The sequence below is a fragment of the Chrysemys picta genome, chromosome 11 (genome assembly GCF_011386835.1).
Source record: "Chrysemys picta bellii isolate R12L10 chromosome 11, ASM1138683v2, whole genome shotgun sequence".
In the NCBI taxonomy this organism is placed as follows: Eukaryota; Metazoa; Chordata; order Testudines; family Emydidae; genus Chrysemys; species Chrysemys picta.
This window is the reverse complement of record NC_088801.1, coordinates 20,578,137-20,605,352: the sequence shown is the minus strand read 5'-3', so window position 1 is coordinate 20,605,352 and position 27,216 is coordinate 20,578,137. Positions and strand designations below refer to the sequence as shown.

Here is a 27,216-nt window from a genome sequence, read left to right as displayed (position 1 = left end):
TTGAAAATGAAACATTTCATTTATCCTCAAACGAAATGTTTTATTCAACCTGAAATATTATATTTATTTTTACTTTTTGGTTGGTAGAAAAAAAAAGTTAAAAAATCATTTTAGACTGACCTGAAAGAAGTTTTTTTTTGAATGCCCAGCAAACACCAAAAAATCAGTTACTCACACAGCTCTAGGTTAGTTTCAAAAAGGTAACTGAGTACTGTATAGCTCTGTTTCAACTTGCAGCTGTCCTGCCCTACAAATTAAATTAAAAATTAAGGAAATACGACCTTATAAGCAAGATTCAAGTCTAGTGAATCATTCCACTATTCAGTTGTTCAGAAATTTGCTTCTTAAAATATACTTGCTTTTTTAATTTCTCGTCTAGGAAAGCAAGAAACTAATAGACTAAATCCTACTTTCCTTCCTCGGGGGACTAACTTTGTGACTCATCCAAACACAACTCAGCCTATTGCATGGGCCCGATTCTGTAGCTTGTATTAGCCTTGATGTACGGTACCTCATGCTATGCTCTGGGCTCTGGTAGCTCCTACTCCTGTGTCACTGAAGTCAGTGGAAGTTCTGCCATTGATTTCAAGGGGAGAAATATGAGGGTGTCACATGAGCCAAATTGTGTGCTGGTTGTGTGATGTGGACAAATTTCTAAGGGGCTAAGGTCAAAATTTTCAACAGTGGGTACTGATTTTGGGTGCCCAGCTTGAAGTGAATTGAGTTTCAGAAGTACTAAGCAACCACAACTCCAACTGAAATCAATGGGAGTTGCAAGTTATATAATAATAAAGATATACCTATCTCATAGAACTGGAAGGGACCCTGAAAGGTCATTGAGTCCAGCCTCCTCTAGCAGGACCAAGTACTGATTTTTGCCCTAGATCCCTAAGCAGCTCCCTCAAGGATTGAGCTCAGAACCCTGGGTTTAGCAGGCCAATGCTCAAACCACTGAGCTATCCCTGCCCCCAGTCTTAGCATATCTGAAAAAACAGGCCCATGGTGTCTCAAGCTGAGCCCCTGCAAAATAAAGCAGTGTCACTCCTGAAACTACAGCTGTAAGTTAAATTCATCGAGCTTATTTATTTTCGTGATCAAAGTCCAAATTTAAATCCAGGTTTTCAGCACAAGAAAACAAATAAAGTAGCCATTTATTTGTCTGAACCCTCAAGTTTCCCCCCCCCCTTTAAAAGGTTCTTTAATGAGAAAATTACTTTATCTAGTTTAAAATAATAGTTTTCTGTGTAAACCAGTCTTGGAAAATTCAACAGTTTTTCAAAGGGAAGAAAGCTATTTTCCAGACTTAGCAATTTAAAGAAAAGAAAATTTCCCAGGCAAAAACACAGGGGTGGTCTTATCATGGTAACAGCTTTAAAAATTAGTTGGTAACTTACCAATCGGTAAACTTCAGTGAATGTAATTATTAATTTTAAAAAGGAAGGCACTTGTGTGGGTTTATATTTATATGATGGTATCAGATATTAGTACCAAAAACTCTGAAAGCATCATTGTAAATAAAACCGAAAGCATCATTGTAAAATAAATGTTTACAGTGTGTCTAAGTGGCATTAAATTACCAACAGCATAGCCAACTTCTTGCTTTGATTTTTTTTGGGGGGGCGGAGAGGGAACACACTTTTTTATTATAGAAGAATCTTGCTAATGGATTCAATTCGCTGGGTTTTTCTGCCTCTTCAGATCATCTTCCCTTCAGGAGCATTTGTTCGAGCTGATATAAGTGAGTGGGGAATGAGTTTGACAGTCAGGGCGCCAAGCATCGATTTTAACAGCACCAGAGGTTTGTGTGGCATCTTTGATGGGAACAGTCATAATGACTTCCATAACACCAGCGGGAGTCCTTTACTATCACACCAGAGTAACATGCCTGAGGAAGACTTCATAGAAGACTGGAGGTACAGAGCTAAAGGATTCCAAACCTGAAAGTCATACTGTAACATCACTTAAAGGAGTGTCTATACATTTACTTCATTACATGGTCTTTTAATGACCTCAAAAAGACCTCTGCCTAATCAATCAAAGGAGGGCTAGAGGTCCATTATCACCACAAACACAACAAAAGCTTATTTTTCAGTCTCTACACTACACATAAGAAGCTCTTTTACTGAGAGAGAAGTTTTATATTCACAAGAGATGATATGTTAACAGCTGTGTTAAGATCCCACTCAGCTGTTAAAAAAATTCAGTTCTCACTCACTCTCAAAAATGTAGATAACTGACAATAGGGATTAATTAAGTATTTGGTATTTCCCTTGCTCTTTTATTCCTGAAAACTAATTACAACATGTGACTATACAATTAAATATTACATTTTGACAAAGAGTGGCAATAAATGTAGCATGCTAAAACTTAATATCTATTCAGTTAAAGACAATGGGGCATTTGAAACTCTTGCTTTCTAAAAGAGAGAGTCTGGAACATGGATTCTGATCCCTTTCCATATCAGGGACTTCCATTGCCCCATATTTTAATTCCTGAATCCAAATATGGCCTTATAGTTCTGGGTCCAGGTCATTTCAAAACCAGAATGGAACTATTCTGCAGTGCTTGATTGGTTGGTGATTAACTGTTTTCAGGACACCCGCTATTACAAAATTTGGTCCAAAATAAAAATATGAAGACCTCTGTTCTTGTGAGGTGCCCACCAGGAGAAATATTGCAAGATCAGCTGATGACATGAGATTTCCACCCTTTGGGACTGGAAGAACAGTTCATGGAATTTGGTGCAGTTGAATCTGAACCCAAACCCAAACCCTAATGCTTATTTCTGTCTCAGATCTGAACCCTAGTCTTACTAATCCTGATTCTGCATCCTGTCAGTGCATCCAGGACCCATCTTTGTTGTAATTAAAAAAGACTTCAAACTTATTGAATTTTAGGAAAAGAACACACAATTAAACTGTATTCAACTTACATAAAATCAGATGAAGCCATTAATCATCCTAATTTAGTTGATGAGTATTTTGAGCTGTAGTTGTGAGCAGCACATACAAGATTCAAAGTTAGAGGCACTCAGTTTCCTATATATTAATCCATAGAATAGTGGCTAAATCCCATGGGTTTAATCTTTTGGGGGCTTATCCATTTCCTAGATGTAGATGTGGCTACTGGGGGGTTACTTAGGTGGAAGGAAAGATGGTTTTCTGACTACAAGAAGGGGAAATCTGGGACTCCTGGCAGGAGCCATTCCCAGCTTTCCTCCTTTCTTGTGGGAACATTGTCTCTCTCTCTTGGGTTGTAGCTCCAACATGAACCACTAGTCCCTGTTACTGGATGCCAACCCATTCCTCAGACCAAAATGGCAACAGGCTGGCAAGAGGTGGGTAAGCTATTCTACAGCTAAGAGAGTGACTGGAGAATTTGTAGTAGCTCTGTGTGGGGACCAGCAGCCAACAGAAGATACAGTATTTAGGGGGAACTTTACGTTATTTGTCCACTTGGAATGGAGAAGAATTTTCCAGCACTTGTCAGGGACAAGGACAAGACCGTGTTGCGCTCAGGAAAGGCAGGTGGTGCTCCTTTTGGGGGAGAGGGACTGGTGACAAATTTAACTTTTGCTGTAGACTTTAGGACTCTCCAGTACCTGAAGCTAGTTGGAGCATTCACCATCTGGCAGTTCAGTTCTCTCCCTGGCTGACACCTCTAAAAAAGCTGCAGGGTCAGTATGGCACAGAGCTCTTTAAACAGCAGCTTTTCCAAATGGCAACTTTACACATAAAATTGCATCTAACCCTCCAAGTCTTTAAAATAGCGTCCTTACCAAAAAGGAATAGAAATTCTATGGCATGCAAGCTCCATACCATCATCTGATGGGAGAGTAGCCAACATGCTCTTTTCCTTTTATCTTCAAGAGTAACACTGAATAATTTTTCTGAGAAAATGTTGAGTTGTGCCTAAACTTTTCAATTTTCCATGAGGAAAATTTCAATGAAACATTTAGTTTCATTTCAGGTAAACCCAAATTGAAACATTTCATTGAGTTTTGATTTGACATTAATCTCTGCATCTGTTGGAGCTTCTGTGCATGGAAGTTGTAGTTCAGGTGTCTCATGCCTCCTTTCTCTCGTTTGGGTCAGTCTCCCTGGTCAGACTACATCTTCCATAGTGAACCATGGTCATAGGACTCCCATGAGACTCTGCAGGCTTTCAGCCAGAGGGAGAGACCATGGTATATCATTAGAGATGTAGTCTTGCCCGTACTGGGGAATGGGACATGAGACACCCAAATTACAACTTCCATGAGGCACCGCAGTGGATCAGGTGGATGCAGAGAATAATGTAGACTCAAACAGAAACAAAACAGTATATTTCAGATTGACAAACCAAAATTAAATGTTTTGATTTGGGAAAATCAAGACATTTTGTTTTGATTGAAAAGGTTGAAATGGAACATTTTGACATATCTGAATCAAATTTATTGAACTTTTCATTTGCATTAAAGTTTCAATAGTTCAACATTCCATCCTGAATCAGAATGAAATCAAATGTCAACATATCAGAATTTCCTACTGGATGAAAATTCCATTTTTCTTTTAGCTCTAGAAATAATTGCCTTTGAGTGTAAGGTTTCTGTGAGGACCTCTAAAAATTCTGCTGCATTAGTTAGGTTAGGTGTCTTTACAACACAACTGATAATAGGACTCTTTCCTCTTAGCCAGCCTCACTTGTGGGTGATGCTACCATGCAGCACTAGGGAAGGTGTCTGGCATGCATCCAGTTGGAAGTTAAAGCTCCCATTGCCCTTTTCAAAAAGAACAATAAGTAATTTCATCATTCCCTCTCTCAAGAAAACACATCCTATTGTCTTAAACTGTATGAAGGCTAATGTTGAGTGCATAATGGCTATTGTATTTACCAATTCACTCACAGCAGTAACTCAATATCTAGCTCAGTGTCATTAATTTGAAAAATTCTAGGATTATGAAAATCTCAAATCAAATTGTGTTCTTTGTATCTACTCATTTTGCCAAATATTTAATATAACGCCAAATTCATATATCATATCTAGAAGGGGACCACTTGAATCGCCCAATAATGGTTCCCTTTTCCTCTGTCACTCTGACAACTTCGTAAAATTTTTAGTATTGTATTAGTGTCTACAATCATTCTATTGAATGTACTGCTTTCAATGGATGAACTGGATAAGATAACCCTGCCCCCACAGTAGTACCAGACCTCTTCTGAGGTTCTGAAATTTTGGTGCACTCTTTTTCATTTTCCTGAATTTCTAGGTTTAGCCTGGGTCGGGAAGCAGAATTACCAAAATACTTCAAGAAATTTTGTTTCTCTCATATTTCAAGTACGACAAAAGATTGGGGCAGGAACTGTATCTTACATAACTATAAAGCACCAAGAACTCTCCTGATGCTGTATAAATAACATCACAAGAAATTCTGTTCTCATGAGACTTCCAGCCAAACTTTAATTATGGTTGCTTATTCAAACTGAAACTCTCTAGAAGTACCCCCATCATTACTGCTGGACTAAATTAAGAAAGTAATGTAATGAGTCTCGGCTTCTGTGATGCCACATCTTTGTGATCAATAAGATTCAGTTGGGTGTGTCAATGACAGGAAAGTTCAAATAAAAGAAGCTCCCTTACATTATAATAATGAAATGAAGCCTACCACACAAATGTTTTTGAAAGGAATAACATTTTTAAAAGGCAAAAATATGAATGCACTAAATCAGAAGGGAGAGAAGATGTTGTTTAATAATTAGAGCAGGGAGTGCTAAATTAATACAAGAGTTTAAAATGAACTTTTTGAGCTATATTCATAGTGTAATTCCCCTGGCTTCAGTTGAGTTATATCAGGAATGTATCAGACACCTTGTGTAAAAAAATGATAATATGCATTTTCTGAAAAATGTGTCCTTTAAAATAATTCTGTAAATTGAAGTCATGCAAGTAGGCACTGATCCAGCAAAGCACTTAAGCACATGATAGCAAATAGCCCCATTGCCATCCATGGACTGCATAGTGCAATTCAGGAAGGGTCATGCAAAGGTGCCTGTAAAACCACTGAAACTATTCACATGCTTAAAGTAAAGAACACGCTTAAATGTTTTGCTGGATTGGGACCCAGACTTCAGAAAAGAAAGTTGATTTAATGCTATGGACCAATTTGTTGAAAGCCGTTTATTTTTTTTCCCCAATCTCTTTATTTTTTTTTTTTAATCAGAATACCCCCAGGGATGAGTTTATTTGACAAGACTCCACCAATCTCTGAAGGGGAGAAAAGGAAAAATTACTGCAGATGTCAGAAGGAGCATACTCTATCTCTGCACTCTATAAATACACAAAATGCCTTTCAGAGTTCTTTCCCGCAATCTTTGGGCTGCCATTATGATAATGTGGATTATACTTCTGCAATCCCATACCTAGATGTTACATCAGAATATGTCACTCACTTAGAAATAGAATCTACTTTAAGAAGTGATGGGAAATTGTTGGCCAAAGCATTTGATCAAAGATATCTGCCTAAATCAGTCAAAAAGCGAGATAGCCGCGATGGCAGATTAAAACAATACTCAAAAAAAGTTTCCTTGAAAAATCAAAAAAACAATAGTTTTATTAACTCCACTAAACCAGAAGAAGTGCTAGATAGAGCAAAAAGGCAAGAAGACTATTATGAATACTTACCTTTTTACCCATTTCAAAACGAGAGTCAAAAGGACTTGGAAAACTTTGCATATTTTTTCCCAGAGGATTACTTTGAAGGGATTCGGCCCAACGTTCAGTCAATATGGCCTACTCAAGGTGGCCTAACCTCAACCAAAGCCTTGGAGATCTGTCAGCAGGTTCTTGCTAATTCTACTATTGGCACCATCTGTAAAGACATCCTTGGGAGACAGCTGGATGAGGCAATTGATATGTGCCTGTTAGATCTGCAACTCAAGGATGACCTGGCGTGGGAAAGTGCAATGATAGCATTTTTGGAAAATGAGTGTGAAAGAAAAGTGCTAGAAAATAGAACTCAGCTGTTTCATGCAGCAAATGGGCTACTTGCCACTCACGAGGAAATACTCACAGCTCTCAGGTGTCCCAATTTCTGTAATGGCAACGGACAGTGCACAGAATGGGGGTGCCGGTGCTTTGAAGACCACAGTTCCTATGACTGTCGCATTGCCAAGAGTGAGTAAAACATTCTGTTTGTTCCTATTCTGCCCATCTTCTTATGGTATTAGAGTTATTAGGTGAAACATCTGCACAGAGTTGTTTGCTCTTCAAACAGCTTTACCAGTAAGTTATTTGATGAATTAGTAATCAGTGCTTTTGACCTTGAAAAGCTGAACAACATATATGGTTGACTGGTCTTTCGCTTTTTCACTGCAGTAATGTTTTAAAAATGGATTTTAGAAGCCCCTTAACAAATTGGTTTTACAGAAGCGATTTTCTTTACATCTGATCTGTCACCTGCACACCGACAAACACACTGCTGCCAAAAAGGGTCCTGCTAACACGGTGGTCGATACACATGCTAGCTCTGCATAGATGGCTCTTTCTTCTTTGCCATCAGAAAGTAACATTTGTAAATGAATTTCCAATATTATAGTAGTCCAAAGCAGCCAGAGGAATAAGGAATGTTTGCAAAGTTAAATGACCCTGTAACTAGCTATGGGATCAATTTTAACTTCAGATATGTTCACAGGACTTATATAGATGTTGCTTGGTGTTAACATGCTTCTGTGGACATAATTTGGCCCAAAGGTCCTGATTATACAAACACTTATGCACATACTTAGATTTAGGCACATAAGTAGCCCACTGAGTTTATGGGTTTGATTCTCATTTAACCTCAGGCCTCTCAGTGTAAATGAGGAACAGTGGCAATGTGACTACTTACAGTGCTTAAAGATATGCACGTGCATAAATGATTGCAAGATAGAGGTGTAAATTAGAAATTTAAGCTCCAATTCAGCAGTTTGTTCAAGCACATACTTAAACTTAGTAATGCAAGATGTAAACACATAAGTGCATTTATGAATAAGGAGAGAAGACTCATGTGCTTCAAGTTAAACATGTGCTTAAGAGTTTTGACTTAATGTAATACAAACATGAAAACTTTTTTTTGTTTGTGGTAATGCTGGGCTAATAATATTTACACCGTAGTTTACTGAACAACTTTTGCTTGTTTAAACAGAGGGTTTGTTCAGTTATTGTTCAGGGTTTGTCCAGCTGATACAATATTAATAAATTATGTTTGGTGCATAATTTATTTGCTGGATTTTGCAAAGTTTTCCTGACCAAATGTTTCATGTCTTTTTCTATTTTGCCCAGCTTCAATCTATGTGGGGAAATTGTTTTGAACAGATTTTTTCCTATGGATAAAATTCAAGAGAGAGATAGGGGGAGATTTTTAGAAGTCCCTTCTGGTTTTTGAGTCAGCAATACTACCTATCAAGTAATAAATGGTGGTAGCGGTAATATATGGCTTTATTTGGGAATATTGCATTGCCTGCTAACAAGCAACAAACTAGAGGAAAGAGCCTGAGACAGCACAGAATGGCAGCAATTGAAAACAAGAATGCACATCAATTGCTGCAAACACAAACTGATAGACATCCCTATGTATTTACTGTTTGATTTGTGGCTCAATCAAACTCCAGTGGGTGTTTTCTCAATAACTCCTCCCTTTGGGGACTTTGGTTTATTACTATAATAAGTTCAAAACACTACAAATCTTCCATCTAGCTTACTAGCTGTCCCCCACCCTTGATGCAGGATTCATAGTCCTGTTCCTGCAGAGGCATGCTCCTCCTCCTCCCTGCAGGTTCTCCCCCAGACCTTCTACCTAGAAGTTCAGTTTCTCGACCTAGGCCTCCTCATTGGCTCTTCACTAGCTTTTCTTAAATAGAGGTCTGCACTCCCTGAAGTCACTCCCCGAATGACCACAGGCTCCCTTTTATCTTCCAGAAGGCCTGTTTCTTAGTCACATGCCCCCCATCACATGCCCCTTGTACTCAGTCCTGGGTTAAAATTGGCACACTTGGCTGAGCTGTAACACCTTAAAGGGCCAGTTCACACAATGGCAGTTTGGAAAATGTAAATCTCATATCCAGTTTGCTGCTGGACATGAATTCACTATCCTAGGTATAAAATTAACATTCATATCACATCTGTGTTTCTAAAAAACCCACAGAAGGCCATTTTCTGTTACCACTTTCCCAGGTACTTTTCTCAGAATTTCATCACATTTCATCTAAAAACCAACACACTGAAGCTATCTGTGAATCTATATTGCATATATGTAAGAAAGAATGGCCATACTGGGTCAGACAAATGGTCCATCTATCCCAGCATCCTCTTTTCTGAAAGTGGCCAATGTCAGAGAGAATGAACAGAACAGAGCAATTATCAAGTGATCCATCCCCAGTCACAGCACCTGGCAGTCAGAGACTTAGGGACACCCAGAGCATGGGGTTGCACCCCATATCATCTTGGCTAATAGCCATTGATACACCTATCCTCCATGAACTTATCAAATTCTTTTTTGAACCCAGTTATAGTTTTGACCATCACAACATCCCCTAGCAATGGGTTACACAACTTTACTATGTGTTGTGTGAAGAAGTACTTCTTTTTATTTGTTTTAAACCTGCTGCCTATTAATCTCATTGGGTGACCCCTGGTTCTTGTGTTATGTGAAGGAGTAAATAATACTTCCTTATTCACTTTCTCCACACCACTCATGATTTTATAGACCTCAGTTATATCCCCCTTTAATCACCTTGTTTCCAAACTGAACAGTGCCAGTTTTTTTAATCTCTTCTCCTATGGAAGTTGTTCCATACCCCTAATCATTTTGGTTGTCCTTCTCTGTACTTTTTCCAAATCTAGTATATGTTTTTGAGATAAAGCTACCAGAACTGTATACAGTATTCAAGGTATGGGCATACCATGGATTTATATAGTGGCACAATCATGTTTTCTGTCTTCTTATCTATCCATTTCCTAATGGTTCCTAACATTCTGTTAGCTTTTTTGACTGCTGCTGCACATTAAACAGATATTTTCAGAGAACGATCCACAATGACTGCAAGATCTCTTTCTTGAGTGGTAACAGCTAATTTAGAACCCATCATTGTGTGTGGATAGTTGGGGTTATGTTTTCCAATGTGCATTACTTAACTTTTATCAACATTGAATTTTAACTGCAATTTTCTTGCCCACTAACCGAGTTTGTGAGATCCCTTTGTAACTTTTCACAGTCAGCTTTGGATGTAACTATCTTGAGTAATTTTGTATCACCTGCAAACTTGCCACCTCACGGTTTACCCTTTTTTCTAGATCATTCATGAGTATGTTGAATAGCATATACCCCTGGAGGACCCTCAGATCCCTGAGGGAACCCACTATTTACCTCTCTCCATTCTGAAAACTGACCATTTATTCCTACCATAAATGTTTCCTGTCTTACTGATCCATGAGAGGACCTTCCCTCTTATCCTATGATTGCTTACTTTGTTTAAGAGCCTTTGGTGAGGGGCCTTGTCAAATGCTTTCTGAAAGTCCAAGTACACCATATCTACTGGATCATCCATCTCCACAAATTTATTGCCCCCTCTAAGAATTCTAATAGATTGGTGAGACATGATTTCCCTTTATACCAGCCATGTTGACCCTTCCCTCAACAAATCATGTTCATCTATGTATCTGATCATTCTGTTCTTTAGTATAGTAAATAGTGTTTCCTTGTGCAACCTCCTCCACTGTACATTTCTCAGCTGCAACTAAGAGCCTGGATCATATTTTTTATGTAATTAACATTTATAAAGTGCTTTGAAATCCATGGACAAAAGCAACTACAGAAGTGCAAAGTACTACTTTTATACAAAGACAACAAGGAGTCCTCGTTGTTTTTGTGGATACAGACTAACCCGGCTACCCCTTTGATACTTTTATACAAGAAATTGTCTAAAACATTTTATTGCAGTCATCCATCCTAGAGTGCTTTATAGTTACACAAGCTAGAGAGGGCAAAGAAAAGACACAAAAATGGGGGAGCATCAAACTATAAAGGAGTAAATATTGCCAAAGTGAGTCACTACTGCACATTTTTCTTTTGAAAAAAGAAAAATCCCTAACAAACAAAAACAAGCAGATGCAGCTGACCTGGGGAACCTTTAACATTTGCTTTTTCCATTTTCCACAATACCAGTGAGATTATACATGCTGCCTTCTCAGAAACAGCAAGCAGTCTCTTTGGACTTAAAGCAACAGTCACCCACAAAATACCGATATACCCAATCCATAAACATCTAATAGCTACTCACATCAATAGAAAAAAAGTTAAAAACAAACAGCTACACAACACAGTCTTACTAGGTGTGGTCAGACTATTAATTGCAAATAACTTATCTGAGAAATTTAGCATTTTTTTTCATTTGTGAATTGCTTGCCAGCAGATTGATTTTAGACCCTACTCATGCAATCTGATTCATATGGACAATCCCTGGGTCCTGTGAAGCCTTTCTGAAGGGTTTTAATTCCTGAATCCTGGTATTTATATGAAGAATTGTCATTTCCCAAACATTAATATGAACAAAAATCTTTTTTGCATAAATATTTACAAATCCTGTATTTGCAGGGACACAAACATGACTGAACCAAGAACTGTTTCAAATTTAAAAATCTGTTTACCCACTGGTTGGCAGCACTCTATATGCTCCCAGCTATTCTTACAACCTGAAACTAAAGCTGGTTGAAATTTTTCATTTGAAACTTTTTTTTTTTTGGTCAAAATGGAAATTTCCATGGGGAATGATCATTTTCCACTCATTTTTTATTTTCATTGTAAAACTGAAACTCTCAATTGTTTTAGTTTTTGATTGCCAAAAACCAAGTATATATATATATATATATATATATACACACACACACCTCTACCCCATACAACGTGACCGGATATAACACAAATTCGGATATAACGCGGTAAAGCAGCGCTCCAAGGGGGCGGGGCTGTGCACTCCGGCGGATCAAAGCAAGTTCGATATAACGCGGTTTCACCTATAACACGGTAAGATTTTTTGGCTACTGAGGACAGCGTTATCAGTTGAAGATGTGCAGTCTGGGACCACCAAAAGCAAAAAAAAAATATTTAAAGCCTGAAAAATGTAGGTTTTCAGCCAACATTTTTGTTGGGTTTTTTGGATGTTGTTGAAGAAAAGAGACATTTTCAGTTTCTCAGTGAATATCTTTGAAGAAACATTTTGGCAAAAATGAAATTCTTATTTTCATTTAAGTTTTCACAGAAATAGAAAATATTTTTCGATCAGTTCTACCTTAAACATAACTCCAGTTATAGCAAGCAACTAGAATTGGTCATGTAGCACAGTTTGTGAAGAAGTTCACAGAATTCCTGTCTGTTTTCACACACACAATTTTCTGAAACATTTACCTTTGGGGTTGTGAATGTCTATATTTGGTCTCTTCCCAAAAATGATTTAAAGAACACGTTGACAAAGTCCTTTGGACTTTTTCAGTTATGGGATAAGTAGAACGAATATATGTTTTTGCTAGTGCTGAATCAGACTACAGAGAAATGGCTAATCCTGTAGTTTGAAGTTTTGCATAAAGATAGTCCTTTTTCAGGACTGAAACCTTTGTTTGGGTTGAGGAACATACTGTTGAAAATTACTTCTAAACATGTTCAGTGGCCACTGCTAAGACTTTAGCACAGACTAATGATTAAGGGAATCTTAATTCTTGCATTTCCTTAATTTTGAGTGCTTTGCAACCTTGATAATGTTCTTTTAATGTAGTTTTGTTTGTGTGTAACATATACATATTGCATTCAGTCTTATTCCCACTGAACTCAGTGTCAAAAACACACAATTACATCAATAGCAGGATTTGGCTATAATTGTTATTAAAAGCAGTGGGAGCAAGTTTGGGCCCAAAATTATCCACAACAAAAGACTGTTAATTCCTCTGTTTAACTATTTCTATTTTTTTCAAATATAGCTGGTATATGAGTTTTCAGGAAGATTTAAAGTTTGAAGAGGTAGGAACAAACTGATTTTGAACTACAGGGAATAAAAGAAATATTAGATAAATGTCAGAAGTCAAATTAAAATAATATTTTAATGACTTAACTCATGTTTCCCATTTTGCAGAACTTTTCTCCTTTTTCTTCAGAGTAATTCTATAATTTTTCAAGCTTAATTAATTTTTCAGCCAAATTTCTAGGGGAGAAAAAACAGGCCTTTCCAATGGAAGTTGGTTGCAATCTTAAATATATACAGATGCTCCTCGGGTTACACAAACCCAACTTAGGGAAATCCGGACTTATGGAAAAAGTGCCGTAAGTGCCGTAAGCTCTTTTTTTTTTTTTTTTTTGCATAATTGTCGGAGATACGTTCCCGACTTATGCAAAATTCGACTTACGCAAGGCATTCCGAAATGGAACACTTGCGTAAGTCGGGGAACTTCTGTAGAGGCTACTTCATCTCCACAATATTCATAGATAATAAGGCCAGAAGGAACAAATGTGATCATCTAGTTTGACTTCTTGCTTGACACATGTTATAGGACTTTCTGGAATTAATTTCTGTTTGAACTAGAGCATTGGTTGATAAAGACAATAGCATTGAAGAAATCTATTTGGAGTTCTTTAAGGTGTTTGACTTGCTAACACACATTTTGATTAAAAAAAAAACTATAAAGATATAAAATTAACTTGGTAGAATCATAGAATATCAGGGTTGGAAGGGACCTCAGGAGGTCATCTAGTCCAACCCCCTGCTCAAAGCAGGACCAATTTCCAACCAAATCATCCCAGCCAGGGCTTTGTCAAGCCGGGCCTTAAAAACCTCCAAGGAAGGAGATTCCACCACCTCCCTAGGTAACGCATTCCAGTGCTTCACCACCCTCCTAGTGAAATAGTGTTTCCTAATATCCAACCTAGACTTCCCCCACTGCAACTTGAGACCATTGCTCCTTGTTCTGTCATCTGCCACCACTGAGAACAGCCGAGCTCCATCCTCTTTGGAACCCCCCTTCAGGTAGTTGAAAGCAGCTATCAAATCCCCCCTCATTCTTCTCTTCTGGAGACTAAACAATCCCAGTTCCCTCAGCCTCTCCTCATAAGTCATGTGCTCCAGACCCCTAATCATTTTTGTTGCCCTCCGCTGGACTCTTTCCAATTTTTCCACATCCTTCTTGTAGTGTGGGACCCAAAACTGGACACAGTACTCCAGATGAGGCCTTACCAATGTCGAATAAAGGGGAACGATCACGTTCCTCGATCTGCTGGCAATGCCCCTACTTATACAGCCCAAAATGCTGTTAGCCTTCTTGGCAACAAGAGCACACTGTTGACTCATATCCAGCTTCTCGTCCACTGTGAACCCTAGGTCCTTTTCTGTAGAACTGCTACCTAGCCATTCGGTCCCTAGTCTGTAGCAGTGCATGGGATTCTTCCATCCTAAGTGCAGGACTCTGCACTTGTCCTTGTTGAACCTCATCAGGTTTTTTTTTGGCCCAATCCTCTAATTTGTCTAGGTCCCTTTGTATCCGATCCCTACCCTCCAGTGTATCTACCACGCCTCCCACTTTAGTGTCATCTGCAAATTTGCTGAGAGTGCAGTCCACACCATCCTCCAGATCATTAATAAAGATATTAAACAAAACCGGCCCCAGGACCGACCCTTGGGGCACTCTGCTTGAAACCGGCTGCCAACTAGACATGGAGCCATTGATCACTACCCATTGAGCCCGACAATCTAGCCAGCTTTCTATCCACCTTACAGTCTATTCATCCAGCCCATACTTCTTTAACTTGGCGGCAAGAATACTGCGGGAGACCATATCAAAAGCTTTGCTAAAGTCAAGGAATAACACATCCACTGCTTTCCCCTCATCCACAGAGCCAGTTATCTCATCATAGAAGGCAATTAGGTTACTCAGGCACAACTTCCCCTTGGTGAATCCATGCTGACTGTTCCTGATCACTTTCCTTTCCTCTAAGTGTTTCATAATTGATTCCTTGAGGACCTGCTCCATGATTTTTCCAGGGACTGAGGTGAGGCTGACTGGCCTGTAGTTCCCCGGATCCTCCTTCTTCCCTTTTTTAAAGATGGGCACTACATTAGTCTTTTTCCAGTCATCCGGGACCTCCCCCAATCGCCATGAGTTTTCAAAGATGATGGCCAATGGCTCCGCAATCACATCCGCCAACTCCTTTAGCACCCTCGGATGCAGCACATCCGGCCCCATGGATTTGTGCTCATCCAGTTTTTCTAAATAGTCCCGAACCACTTCTTTCTCCACGGAGGGCTGGTCACCTCCTCCCCATACTGTGCTGCCCAGTCCAGCAGTCTGGGAGCTGACCTTGTTTGTGAAGACAGAGGCAAAAAAAGCATTGAGTACATTAGCTTTTTCCACATCCTCTGTCACTAGGTTGGCCTCCCTCATTCAGTAAGGGGCCCACACTTTCCTTGACTTTCTTCTAGTTGCTAACATACCTGAAGAAACCCTTCTTGTTACTCTTAACATCTCTTGCTAGCTGCAACTCCAAGTGCGATTTGACCTTCCTGATTTCACTCTTGCATGCCTGAGCGATATTTTTATACTCCTCCCTGGTCATTTGTCCAATCTTCCACTTCTTGTAAGCTTCTTTTTTGCGTTTAAGGTCAGCAAGGATTTCACTGTTAAGCCAAGCTGGTCGCCTGCCATATTTACTATTCTTTCTACACAGCGGGATGGTTTCTTCTTGCAACCGCAATAAGGATTCTTTAAAATACAGCCAGCTCTCCTGGACCCCTTTGCCCTTCATGTTATTCTCCCAGAGGACCCTGCCCATCTGTTCCCTGAGGGAGTCAAAGTCTGCTTTTCTGAAGTCCAGGGTCCATATTCTGCTGCTCTCCTTTCTTCCTTGTGTCAGGATCCTGAACTCGACCATCTCATGGTCACTGCCTCCCAGGTTCCCATCCACTTTTGCTTCCCCTACTAATTCTTTCCTGTTTGTGAGCAGCAGGTCAAGAAAAGCTCTGCCCCTAGTTGGTTCCTCCAGCACTTGCAGCAGGAAATTGTCCCCTACACTTTCCAAAAACTTCCTGGATTGTCTGTGCACCGCTGTATTGCTCTCCCAGCAGATATCAGGGTGATTAAAGTCTCCCATGAGAACCAGGGCCTGCGATCTAGCAACTTCTGTTAGTTGCCGGAAGAAAGCCTCATCCACCTCATCCCCCTGGTCTGGTGGTCTATAGCAGACATTACCCATTACATGGAATAAAAGCTGGCTATTTGATAGGTCTCAAAATGTAATTATAAATAGGGAATCATTGAGCGAGTGTGTTTCTAGTGCGGTCCTGCTATTTAACATTTTTATCAATAGCCTAGAGGAAAACAAAGTCATCAGTGATAAAGTTTGCAGATTGCATAAAAATTGGGGTGGGGGTGGAAAATAATGAAGAGGACAGGTCACTAATATAGAGTGATCTAGATCACTTGGTAAACTTGGTGGAAACAAACAATATGCATTTTATTACAGCTAAATGTACTAAATACATACATCTAGGAACAAAGAATGTTGATTATGCTTACAGGATGGTGGATTCTATCCAGGAAGCAGTAACTATGAAAAAAATTGGAGGGGTGGAGGTGGATAATCAGCTGAACATGAGCTCCCACCGACACTCAGACTTTGGCCAGAAAAGAGTACGCCATCTTTAGCCCTGGTCTACACTACAAGTTTAGGTCGAATTTAGCAGTGTTAGGTCATTTTAACCCTGCACCTGTCCACATGACCAAGCCTGTTTTGTTGACTTAAAGGGCTCTTTAAATCAATTTCTGTACTCCTCCCCAGCAAGGGGTTTAGCACTAAAATCGACCTCGCTGGGTCGAACTTGGGGTAGTGTGGACGCAATTTGACGGTATTGGCCTGTGGGAGCTATCCCAGAGTGCTCCATTGTGACCGCTCTGGACAGCGCTCTCAACTGAGATGCACTGGCCAGATAGACAGGAAAAGCCCCGTGAACTTTGGAATTTCATTTCCTGTTTGGCCAGCATGGCAAGCTGATCAGCACAGGTGACCATGCAGAGCTTATCAGCACACGTGACAATGGAGTCCCAGAATCGCAAAAGAGCTCCAGCATTGACCGAACGGGAGGTACTGGATCTGATCGCTGTATGGGGAGAAGAATCCGTGCAGGCAGAACTTCGTTCCAAAAGACAAAATGCCAATATATTTTCCAAAATCTCCAAGGGCATGATGGACAGAGGCTACAACAGGGACACACAGCTGTGCCACGTGAAAGTTAACGAGCTGAGGCAAGCCTACCAAAAAACAAAGGATGCAAATGGTCGCTCTGGGTCAGAGCCCCCTACATGGCGGTTCTATGATGAGCTGCATGCAATTCTAGGGGTGGCCCCTACCACTACCCCACCACTGTCCGTGGACACCTGAAAGGGGGGGGGTCTTATGCAACAGGGATGAGTATTTTGTGGATGATGATGAGGAGGAGGTTGAGGATAGCGCACAGCAGGCAAGCGGAGAATCCCTTCTCCCCGGCAGGAACTGTTCATCACTCTGGAGCCAATACCCTCCCAACCCTCCCAAGGCGGGATCCCGGACCATGAAGCCAGAGAAGGCACTTCTGGTGAGTGTACCTTTGTAAATATAATACAGGGTTTAAAAGCAAGTGTGTTTAATGATTAATTTACCACACCGAGCCAGTAGCAAGTAGTCTGGAATCATTGCAGAACAAAACATTGCAGCGAATGGGCCCGGGCTTTGGTGGCATTCAAGCAACATCCCTGCTGTTAGCCACGTGGTGGGGGGAGGCCCATTCATGCTGAGCTGTTCGTGTTTGGCTGACAGGGATATTCCTTGATACTAGCCATGAGGTGTGGGGGGGGTGAAGTGATCATCCCAGAGAATTGGGTGTGTGTGAGGGGGTGCATTTGGATTGTGCTGTACATTCACGCGAAAACCGCAGCCCCTCCTTTTAAATGCTCCACCACAGTTATGGAACCCCATTGCAGCAAAGCCATCCACTATGATGTGCACGATTCCCAGAGTCACTACCCTTGATAGCAGCAGCTCAGTAATTGCGTTGGCTATTTGGATCACAGCAGCCGCCACAGTAGATTTGCCCACTCCAAATTGATTCCTGACTGACTGGTAGCTGTCTGGCATTGTAAGCTTCCAGAAGGCTATCACCACTCGCTTCTCAACTGTGAGGGCTGCTCTCATCTTGGTATTCTTGCGCTTCAGGGCAGAAGAAAGCAAGTCACAAAGTTCCATGAAAGTGCCCTTACGCATGCGAAAGTTTTGCAGACACTATGCGGTCCCACCAGTCTGTGCTTGTTTCCCGGGCCCAGAATTGGCGTTCCATGGCATGAACCTGCCCCATTACCACCATGATGTCCAAATTGCCAGGGCCCGTGCTTTGAGAGAAGTCTGTGTCCATGTCCTCATCACTATCATGATTGCGCTGTCATCGCCTCCTCGCCTGCTTTTGCAGGTTCTGCACATACTGTAGGATAATATGCGAGGTGTTTACAATGCTCACTGCAGCAGCGGTGAGCTGAGCGGGCTCCATGCTTGCCGTGGTATGGTGTCTGCAGGAGAGCAGGAGAGCAGAGTTGCAGCGGAAGTGGTGGAGGACAACGGATAGCACCGCACACATTTCTTGAGGAAGAACACACATACCTGGGAGCCCATGACAGACAACATGGAGAAATTCGCTATCGAGGCAAGAGCAGGAGAGCAGAGTTGCAGCAGACACGGTGGAGGATGACGGTTAGCAGTCCTACTGCACTGTCTGCTGCCAGCAGCACCCAGGACACAACAGCGGCGGTGTCAGTGAGCTCATCTGAGCGGGCTGCACGCTTGCCGTGGTATGGCATCTGCGCGGAAAAAAGGCGCGAAACGATTGTCTGCCGTTGCTTTCACTGAGGGAGGGGCGACTGATGACATGTACCCAAAACCACCCGCGACAATGTTTTTGCCCCATCAGGCATTGAGAGCTTAACCCAGAATTCCAATGGGCAGGGGAGACTGCGGGAACTGTGGGATAGCTACCCACAGTGCACTGCTCTGTAAGTCGATGCTAGCCACGGTAGTGATGATGCACTCCACTGACTTAATATGCTTAGTGTGGACATACACAATCGACTGTATAAAATCGATTTCTAAAAATCGACTTCTATAATATCGACCTAATTTCGTAGTGTAGACATACCCTTAGGCCTTGGCTACACTTACCCGGTAGTTCGGCGGCGAGCGATCGAACTTCTGGGTTCGACTTATCGCGTCTAGTCTGGACGCGATAAGTCGAACCCGGAAGTGCTCGCCGTCGACTGCGGTACTCCAGCTCGGCGAGAGGAGTACCGCGGAGTCGACGGGGGAGCCTGCCTGCCGAGTGTGGACTAAGGTAAGTTCGAACTAAGGTACTTCGAACTTCAGCTACGTTATTCACGTAGCTGAAGTTCCGTACCTTAGTTCGAATTAGGGGGTTAGTGTAGACCTGGCCTTAGATGCAAACAGGGGAGTCTTGAATAGGAGGAGAGACGTTATGTTACCTCTGTATGTTGCACTGGTACGACTGCTGCTGAAATACTATGTCCAGTTCTGGTCTCATTCAAGAAGGATGTTGATAAATTGGAGAAGGTTCAGAGAAAAGCCACAAGAATGATTAAAAGGATTAGAAATCCTGCCTTATAGCAATAGATGTAAGGCGCTCAATCTATCTAGATCAACAAAGAGAAGGTTAAGGGGTGAATTGATTACAGTCTATAAGAACCTACATAGGCAACAAGTATTTGATAATGGACTCTTCAGTCTAGCAGAGAAAGTTATAAACAAATCCAATGGCTGAAAGCTGAAGGTAGACACATTCAGACTGGAAATAAGGTGCAAATTTTTAATGGTGACAGTAATTAACCATTGGAACAATTCACCAAGAGTTTTGGTAGATTCGCCATTACTGACCATTTTAAAATCGCGATTGGATGTTTGTTCTAAAAGAGATGGTCTAGAATTTGTTTTGGGGAAGTTCCATGGCCTGTGTTATACAGGAGCACAGACTAAATGATCATTATGGTCCCTTCTGGCCTTGCAATCTATGACCCTATGAAATTAATGTGTTTAGTATAAACGTGCCAAAGTTAATGTTGCTGTTTAACTTTTACAGTCACTGACTTTATGATTTAATCTCTACTTGTTTAACATTGCATTGACATAGGGCTTTTTTTTTTTTTAACATTTAATGGACAAAAATGTTAAGAGAAGATTGTGTTTCGACATAAAATAAGGCTTGGAAGAATTTGATTTTTATCAGTAAATATCGGTATATGTGAGTTTCACTGTGCACACACAAACTAATGAAAAAGTATTTCCATCGATAATAATTGAAATTTACAGATAGGCCAAACGAGGAAATGCTGCTTGAGAACTTATTAGAGTTTGATTTAAGGCTATTTACTTTGACATGAGGTTAACAATTTGTGTTTTAATTATTATGAAGCTTTAGCTTTTTTAATCTCATCATCTACTACTGCCATTAAATAATTGTCTGACCACCCCCAATTTCCTGCAACCGTGAAAATTCAAATCAATAAAAATAGAAAAAAATTCATAAAAATAAACATTGGCATTATCCATCAAACGTCTTTAAAAAATAAAAATTAAATTCTGCCAAGCCTGCATAAAACCTATTCACAGAGACGAGTGCTACAGTGTCACACAGTAGAAGGGAGCAATTTAAACAGCAATGCTGTGTTTGTTAAACAGCAGTTAAAATATTATCTTCAGTTCTCAGAACTGAGTATCTCTATCTTTTTATCTCAACCTCTTCTAAGATACTAAGGGTGAACTCCTGTCCCTGCTGAAGTCAATGGGAGTATTGCAGTGGAAAAATCCCAAAGACATCAGTAGGGTCAGGTTTTCACACCAGAAAACACTCCTGGTGGCAAAGAACTAAAAATACCCCCCCACACCAGTAAAGATGTATATGCTAACAGAAAAAGTATCAACCAACTGACTTGCAAGTCACGCATGCCTAATTCTAGCTTGTTCAGGAACACTTGTACAGTCACTCATGGACAAGGACAAACAGCATAAGCCTCAGATTTACAATACACTCAGAGAATAAAAGGTCTAGAAGTTAAGGAGGAGGAAAGAATGGAATGGGGTTTCTATAGGAGAAAGTACAAAGTTGCCTCACGCTTGCTTTAAGAGGTGCAAGACCCAAAATACAATAAAGTGTATGTTAATATTGGAATGGAGATTGTCCTCTGTGGTGCTTATTTAAATTCCACTCTCTGGAAGAAGTTACCAAAGCGGAAAAGGTACATGAATAATGAAGCAGAAGGAGAGTCCTTGATCTGAACCTATCTGTACCCATAAGCTGCAGAACAAAGTATAGTATAATTTTCTTAAATTTTCTCAGAATTTGCATGCATGCCTTAAAATTGTCATAACAGCAAAGAGAAAAATACCAGGAGCATATTTGAAATTTCTTGTCTCACACTCACCAAAATCCTACCCCTAGTGTCAGTACATGACAATGTGTTTCTGACATTGGAAATGTGTATCACTGAAGGGTACAGGAAAATAAGGTGTGCATATAATATTTTTAAGGAATGAAAACACAACCCAGAACACATTTCAAATAATTCAGCATTTAAGCATGTTTGAATTCACTAGAGCTGAATGTTTCTTGTAGATTTACTCATCATGTAATGTTGATTTCAACAAGGAGCTGTCCAGGTGGCCAGAGTTATAATTATCCTCAAATGAAAACTGCAATTTAGAGTTGAAAGGCACCTCTGAAATTTGGCAGTGCTCCAGAAGCTTAGACTTTCTTAATGCTGCTTCACATTTAATAAAAACTCCCAACACCTGTAGAAGGTGCTTAAAATGTCATTACCACCTGTAATTAAATGGAGAATCCAATTACCATGGTTAACAAATCAGGTTGGCGCCTCCAATTTCTATACATTGACCACATTGACTATAAAAAAATTCATAACCAGTAAAGTACACATAGATGGATATTATATGCAGCTTCTATAAAGCTCTCTAGAGCAATTACAAAATAAAAGGTAATGAGGAATAATAAGGACAAATCAGTTTAACTGAGGTAATGACACCTTAAGAGCTCTGGTTGCAAGTTTCAATTCAAATGTGGAAAGTTCTGGGGGGAAAAATTCCAGCTATCAAAGAAAAAGAATAAATGTCTTAAAACATATTACAGGAAAACAAGAAGATAATGCTAACCCACCATATTTAGGAATGTATCATTCTCATATGAAGGTGAAGGAGCCGGGTGTTTAAACCCTTGTATACTGAGATGTGAATATGCCTCTTGATTTCAGCATTTCTGCTAAGAAGCTGTTGGGATCTAGCTGAATTTTTAGAGCTCTGAATCAGAGCCAAACAGGTCCCCTGTAGTCACTTATAATAGCAGTTACTTGAGTTACATGGTGTTATTTTTTAAATAGTTATATTGACCATTTTGAATTTTATCATACTGATTTGGGCCCAAATCTTGTTCTTTTACTGCAGCTGTAATTACAGAATATTAATGAAAAACAAAATCTATATTATATAATGCTATGGGGCTGAATTAAAGCTACCAAAGTGGAAAACTTTGGAATGAAGACTTTCAACGGTCTTGTAGCACAGATGGCACATGAGATCTATTAAGCCCTTCTGACTCCTCTGGCCAAAGATGGAGTACAAAGATAGCCAAGGATGGAATAGCATGGGCAATGAAGTTTAAAGCTGACCAAACATATTATTTTGCTCTCATTGTTTATGTTATAGAACAAAACAGAAGGGAAAATTAAAAGGGAAGATTGAAAGTGCTTTGAGTCCTAAGGGGAAGGGTGCTATCTTCAGATTTTATTTGTTAAAAAAATCTACGGTTGAGATTTTATATGAGAACATATTGACTTTGAAATAAATATGGTGCTTTCACTGCTATCAGCTCCATGGTCCTTAATCTCCAGATCATGACGGGCTGTGGAAATCATTTAAGGGCCATTAGTCTGTCAAGTAAATACATACTCTTTGGCACATTTAATATGTGGTTTATAGATATGATAGATCATAGCAGCTCTGAGTAGGCCATTATGGTGCATTGGGTCATGGACATTCTCTGTGCATAAATTAGGCTATACACTGCATACCAAACACTGAATGGAAAAATAGTTAATTTTTCAAACTTAATTTACATTGATTTTTATACAGAAAGGCAGTAGATGTTCATGGAGTCTCATCTCTCTCTCATTGGCCCAGACTCTGCCACCCACACTCGTGTTAGGTAGTACTTTATTCTACTAGTAGCCCCATGGAAATCAGTAGAACAGCCTGCACAGTAAGATGCTATTCAATGAAGATAAATGGGGTAGATCTGGTCCTTTGAAATTAGATTAGACCCTTGATGAACAGAGTAGGGTATTTTATAGGACAGTGCTGGCTTTTAGTAGGGAATAGTCATCTGAAATCACAAAATATCCCTCACATAAATCAACTGAATCCAATTTTTAGAAGTTGGTTTTCCTATAGTAATTTAAATCTAAAACCAAAACACCTTATCTTGGGGTAATTTTGGAAATCACCACATATACCTGTGTGTAGGTTGAAATACATTTTTAATGGGACAAGTTATAGCAACCTATCAAAAAATTGTCTTTTAAAAGAAATGCTGACATATCCTTGAGTATAGTGGAAATAGTGGACATCACACTGATTACCATTTAAGCCTTGTTGGCCAAAAGACCATTCTATTATGATGAAACACTGCAATTCTTAAATGGGCATGATTCTTTTGGAAGACTTCTTTCTTCTAAATTGAAGATAATGGACTTGATTCTCTTCTCCCTTACACCCATGTAATTTCATTGACTTCAAATGAGTTAGGGCTGATTTGCACTAGCATACATGAGAGAAAATCAGGCCTTTTGTCTTTAAAATATTCATTTCTTTTTCCCAAAGTCCCTCTTCTTGTTACTGACTCCACTTTTCCATTCCACCATCTGATTTTTCTTTCTTATTCAGCTGATTGTGAATTTTTGAACATTTCCTGTGACTGGCCAGTATAATAGATGCTCCCATACTTTCTCCAAACACACACAAAGATAACAAGTGACGCAGAGTTGTTTATGTACTAGGAGCTAACACCCTCTGATCCCATCATATTCATGTCCCTTCACTACCAATTTTTGAAACCCCGGGAGCATAGTGTCCAGGTTTCCCGTGTACAGTATGTAGCTGTTTAACATGCTGCTGCCATTCCGCTGGGATCAGGGTTTTTTGGTAGAGCTTAAATGTACTAAAAATACATTCTTACTTCCTTCAAGCTGATATTCCTAGTGTCTCCAAAGGAGTATGGCCTATGCACTGAGATGACTCTATTTTGCAGACGAAGCTGTGTAAAGTCTGTAAATAGAAACTTTTATGTTGAGGGTCAAAATCTCAACTTAATTCATTTTTCCCAGCCTACATGAGTATCTCAGAAAACAGATGTGGACAGAATATGAAAATGTACATCAAACTTTGCAAAAATATTGGAATTTGTTAACTATTTGGTTATTACTTTGGTATATTTTTCTGTTACATCAAATAATGTTTTAATGTGGATATTAAGGTTTTTTTTCAGATTTTTTGCTTTTAGCACTATTAATTCCTCCCTTCCAGCTTACACACACAGCTATACAAAGGCCCAATACTACACGCTCTTAAGAGCATAACTTTATTCATTTGAGTGGGCTCATTAACATCAGTGGGACCTTTCATGTGAATAAAATTACTTAATGGGCATGTACAGAAGTGGGCCTTGAACACCTACAGAAAGATGCTTTTCTAGGATGCAGAAGAAAGTGTTCAGAATTAAAATACTACACAATAAACAACCTTTAGCAAATATCAGAGGGGTAGCTGTGTTAGTCTGTATCTGTAAAAAGCAACAGAGAGTCCTGTGGCACCTTTAAGACTAACAGATGTATTGGAGCATAAGCTTTCGTGGGTGAATACCCACTTCGTCAGACGAAAGCTTATGCTCCAATACATCTGTTAGTCTTAAAGGTGCCACAGGACTCTCTGTAATTTTTAGCAAGGAGGAACCCAGGCCTGGATGTCACTAGAGGTAACATTTTCAAAAGTCCCTTTTGAAAACAGGACTTATGTGCTTTTGAAAAATGTACCCCAGATGCTTTTATACTGAGCAAACCAGTGCTGCAAAGGACCATATTTGGGAAAATCACCACCATAGCATATACAAACCTCATGAAAAACTAAAATAAAACATTTCTGAACTAACCCTTACAGGTTTTGCTACTGAGATACTCTGATGTATGTTAAAGGCAAGAGATTTCCACAGCCACATAAAGCAGACTTCTAACTAAGAGTTTTGTAAGTGATTCTTAAGGGTTAACAAACCTGGTTTAGTTTTGAAGTCTTTTTCTTTCCATAGCAATTTTAGTTTAAAATTTTTATAGTGATAATGTAATAACACACACATTTGAAAAGACAAACATCAATATCACCCTTAATCTATTGTTATAACTCCCAGGTCTTTCCATCCAAAGCACAAACCTGGCTGAGTTAGTGGGGTTATTAGCTTGATAGTTACAAAGTCAATAGAAACTGAATTCTAAAAGGATATCAAATTCTTATCATAAGGTCCGTGGAAGGTTGCTTGCTCAGTGATCCATATTGTTCCCTGAAGATCAGATCAGGGAGATTAGTCTTTCCTGCTGATTAGTTTATTTGCTTTAATGCAAAGCAGTGAAAGCAATTCAGTGAAGCACGCGGCTAAACAAGACCATTTTCTGAGGTATAGAGAATTCAATACTACAAAACTTCATAAAATGGGAGGTCTGACACCAGCCAGAACATTCAAATGTAAGTGTATAATTCCTTATACCATGCTGCGTGAAGGCATTACAGGAAGTTTCAGACTTAAATCTTGCAAAACCAAAACCAAATGAAATGGGAAACCTTAGTTTCCTTACAGAATAGTTCATGAACACCCATAAAAAGCTTGTTCAAGCAATTTTGAATAGTGAACACGTTCATAAGAACCAAAGCTCATTTACAAACAACTTGCAAACAGAAAAAAAAAAGGCAACATTCATCTACTAAAATACTCACTATAGACATCATCCAGCTCTGTTGTGGACATATAGGCCCTGATCCTGCAGACACTAATGTAGGTGAATAACTTCACATAAGTAGCCCCTTAGAGTTCAATGTGACTAGTCATATACCTAAAGATACTGACTATGGGCCTAATCCAAAGTCCCATTTACTCTACGGGGCCTTGGATCAGGTCCTACAAAGAAAGTTCTAACATACAGAAGTGAGCCAGTATCCACTGATTCCAGTGGCTACTGTTACACTAACAAGCATAATTGTTTACAGCCTTGGGCCCATAGTATTTTTCATTTTATTACTGCTCACCAGCATGATATAGGAACCTACACTTAGGTACATATTTGAATCCAAACTCATACACAGATGTCAAAAATATTCAAATGAGACCTTCAAATCCAAAGTCCTGTCTCCTTTGCACACCATGACACTTTTGTGAAGAATAGAGGATTTACCTCTTAAATTTCCTGCACACTAATTGTTATGCCGCATGTGGCACAGCAGCTGGTTGGCACCTTCCCACCAGAAATGGCTGCATTTCAGTAGTGTACACATCTATAGTTTGTGAAACACTTTGGAACACTTTGCATTGAATTAAGTTGTGTTTTTGCTTCTCCTTTTTGCTATCAGTCAAGTTCATAGAACATTATTGGCTTATACATTTGAAAAACAAATAATCTGGACATAAGCAGAATTTGGAAGAATTTGAAATGCATTAGTTTTATTTTCTTTTTGGTATTCACACAGTTAAACATAAATTATCATCACATGACTAAACCACAGTTTTCATAAATGGATGCCTAAAATTAGACTCCAAACTCCATGATGAGGTACTAGGGTGCTCCCAAGTGGAGCTGGTAGAAAATTTTCAAATTTTGACATATTCTTTTAAAAAACAAAACCAAACCAAACCACCAAGGATAATTTAAAAAAAAAAAATCAAAAATTCATCCCCTTTTCAACCATCTGGAATCCTTAGCTCTATCATTTCAGGTAGAAGATACCATAAATATATATGGGAACATGCTTACCTAACTTCCGATCAATTTTAAGAAATAATGGAAGGGGTGTCTGGAGGTGAAGTAAATAC

General features: G+C 39.6%; 1 protein-coding gene across 5 annotated transcripts in view; it reads left to right on the top strand.

Moving 5' to 3' along the window:
- The window catches only part of LOC101938743 (von Willebrand factor D and EGF domain-containing protein-like), a 251,180-nt gene that overhangs the window by 112,846 nt on the left and 111,118 nt on the right, over positions 1-27,216 (top strand). For all 5 annotated transcript variants that reach the window (XM_065561612.1, XM_024106535.3, XM_065561614.1 and 2 more), the window contains 2 exons: positions 1,699-1,913; positions 6,201-7,153. In XM_065561612.1, coding sequence (XP_065417684.1) covers positions 1,699-1,913; positions 6,201-7,153 — 1,168 coding nt within the window. The remainder of the gene's footprint in view (positions 1-1,698; positions 1,914-6,200; positions 7,154-27,216) is intronic.